Raw genomic sequence first — 2,305 nt, 5'->3', positions numbered from 1 at the left:
ATGACTGATGTGCCCCTAGACATGGGACGAGATCATGATGCATGGTCATGTTGTTGGGAATCGAGAATACAATGAGATGTGACATTGTTGTGTCGCAACAATTTAACATGCATGCACAAACAAAGTGTGTGGTCGAACAAATTTGGATTCCACACCTGCGATGTTCGGCTACGTCAACGATTCGACGAAGCTACAAAGCTGGACGAAAAATGTGAATGGGGCTGGAATCCTCCTTAAAGTTTGTCGTCAGTCAAGATCAGGACAGTTGTTCTCCCTTTTTGACAGTCAGAAGGGTTTGGTTCCATTTAAGCTTTGAACTCAGCTCCAATTAAATTCGTCACTCAAGCTTTGTGAGAAGAGAAGCTCACAAGAAATTCATCTCAACCTCTGCCATCAACTCTGATTTGCCAATCATAATTGTAACGCAGTTATGAAACTATCGCCTAAATCATTCAGCAAGCAACATGAAAAGAAAGAAACATAACCATTCATTTAAAACAACAATGATCCAGACCGAGACATCCCTCCAAACGCAGTGCACAATCAAGCTCCATCTCGTTACATTACAATATACTATAAAAACATTTCTACATTCCGAAGTTCTGAATCTCTCTATTCCGTTTTTCTAGTAACCAAACAATTTCAAGACATCCAAACACGAAACAAATGCAAGCAAAACAGAACAATAGATTTTTACATTGTTACCTGTTGACCATTCTTGAAGTGGCAATTCAAGAGCCGGCGATCAGCAGACAAATTCCAAAGCGAAATCATCAACACGAACCAAAGAATCTAAATATCCAGAATTCGATTCACAAGAACAAACAGCCTTTATCTTCAACAAGAAAATGCTATTATCCGTTAAATACAGAAACTTAGAGGGTGAAATTAGGGCATGAAATGAAATCAAACGCCCTTGACGACCTCAGAAGTGGTCGAAGATGGATGAGAAGCCTTTACAACATCAAGATCTGGACTCAAATCAGCGTTGGGATTCAGAGGAGCGCGTATATCGGAAACGTCATCGTCAGGATCGTAATCCGGATTGAGAGAGCGATCAATGGCCTCGCGACCTTTCTCGAGGCAAGGCTTGCAAGCTGTCTCGATGGTGATCCATCCAAGAATCACCGCTCCGATGGCTATCACCGCCGTCGTTATTGCCCCCATTCCGATTCCGATTTCGATTCCGCCCTCTACACGATCTCTTCGCGAGGAAAAACAAACAAATGTTCCATAATTCGGTCTGCCCCGTGAAACAGCAAACCGACAACTTCTTTTTGGGCTAATGCCATCGGAGGCCCATAACTTGCTTTACCCAATAATTGGGCTTTGATCTTATTAACCCTTTTCACCTGTCGGCCCAAAGTGCAATAAAGCCCATTTCAATTCACATGTCGGCCCAAAGTGCAGTAGAGCCCATTTCAATTCACGTGTCGGCCCAAAGTGCAGTAGAGCCATCAAAAGGACTGTTTTATGAGTCGATCAATGGGCCAATTTGATACGTTTTTACAAAAAGGGATAGAAATCTTTCAATTAAAACAACTTTTTCCTCAATATCTCTAATCAGTAAACCGAATCCGATAATGAAATAAAAATAATCTTTATATTAATTGATTGATATTGGAGAGCGTACACACGAGTTCATACCAATAAAGATGTGTTTCTTACTTATAAACAAATATTATTTCCTTAATTAGCCAATGTGGGACTTCCTCCTAACAATCTTAAAAAATTAAGAACAAAATCGTTATCAATAGAAGCCTAAGTTAATATGAGACGGGATTCGGTCAAATAATTTCTTGAATTTAGGGAAAATGCATGCACGAGGTGTTCTTATTGGATTTATGCTCAAACACTGATTAAGATGGTTTTCACACTTTGTCACAAAAATTATTTTTTGAGTACCAAACTCCCATTTTCCCATCCTTTTTCGTCACGCAAATTACACAAGATTTTCATAATTGACACTTTTGGTCTTTGGCCAAAAACATCAAACACTTTGATTTCGACAACTACATGCATATTTATCACAATTTCAATTTCGATTGTCTTTTTTTCCTTCCACTCACCGTTCAATCTTATAGACTCGTTCAAAGTTGGTATGTGAATGACATCGATTCATTCACGCACTTGTTTTAAATGTTGTACGTACAAAAATAGCTTTTTCACATTTTAATATTAAGACTAAAAGATAACTATCGATTATATTAAGGATGAAAGTGGACCTATAACAAAATATGAAAAAAGCGAGCGAGGGTGGGGTTTGTTGTTCATTCCCTAAACCGTAATTTATTGCATTCGAGCT

The 2,305-nt window shown here is 38.8% G+C and overlaps 1 protein-coding gene across 1 annotated transcript; it reads right to left on the bottom strand.

Annotated features, from left to right (window-relative positions):
- Positions 1–536: 536 nt before the first annotated feature.
- Positions 537–1,248, bottom strand: LOC111803204. The gene has a single exon (XM_023687509.1). The coding sequence runs from the start codon at positions 1,165–1,167 to the stop codon at positions 907–909; it is 261 nt and encodes an 86-aa protein (XP_023543277.1). The 5' UTR covers positions 1,168–1,248; the 3' UTR covers positions 537–906.
- Between the last annotated feature and the right edge of the window lie 1,057 nt (positions 1,249–2,305).

The sequence above is a fragment of the Cucurbita pepo genome, chromosome LG10, assembly GCF_002806865.2.
Source record: "Cucurbita pepo subsp. pepo cultivar mu-cu-16 chromosome LG10, ASM280686v2, whole genome shotgun sequence".
Lineage (NCBI taxonomy): Eukaryota > Viridiplantae > Streptophyta > Magnoliopsida > Cucurbitales > Cucurbitaceae > Cucurbita > Cucurbita pepo.
The sequence above is the reverse complement of the archived record's forward strand: the minus strand, read 5'-3'. Positions and strand labels throughout refer to the sequence as shown.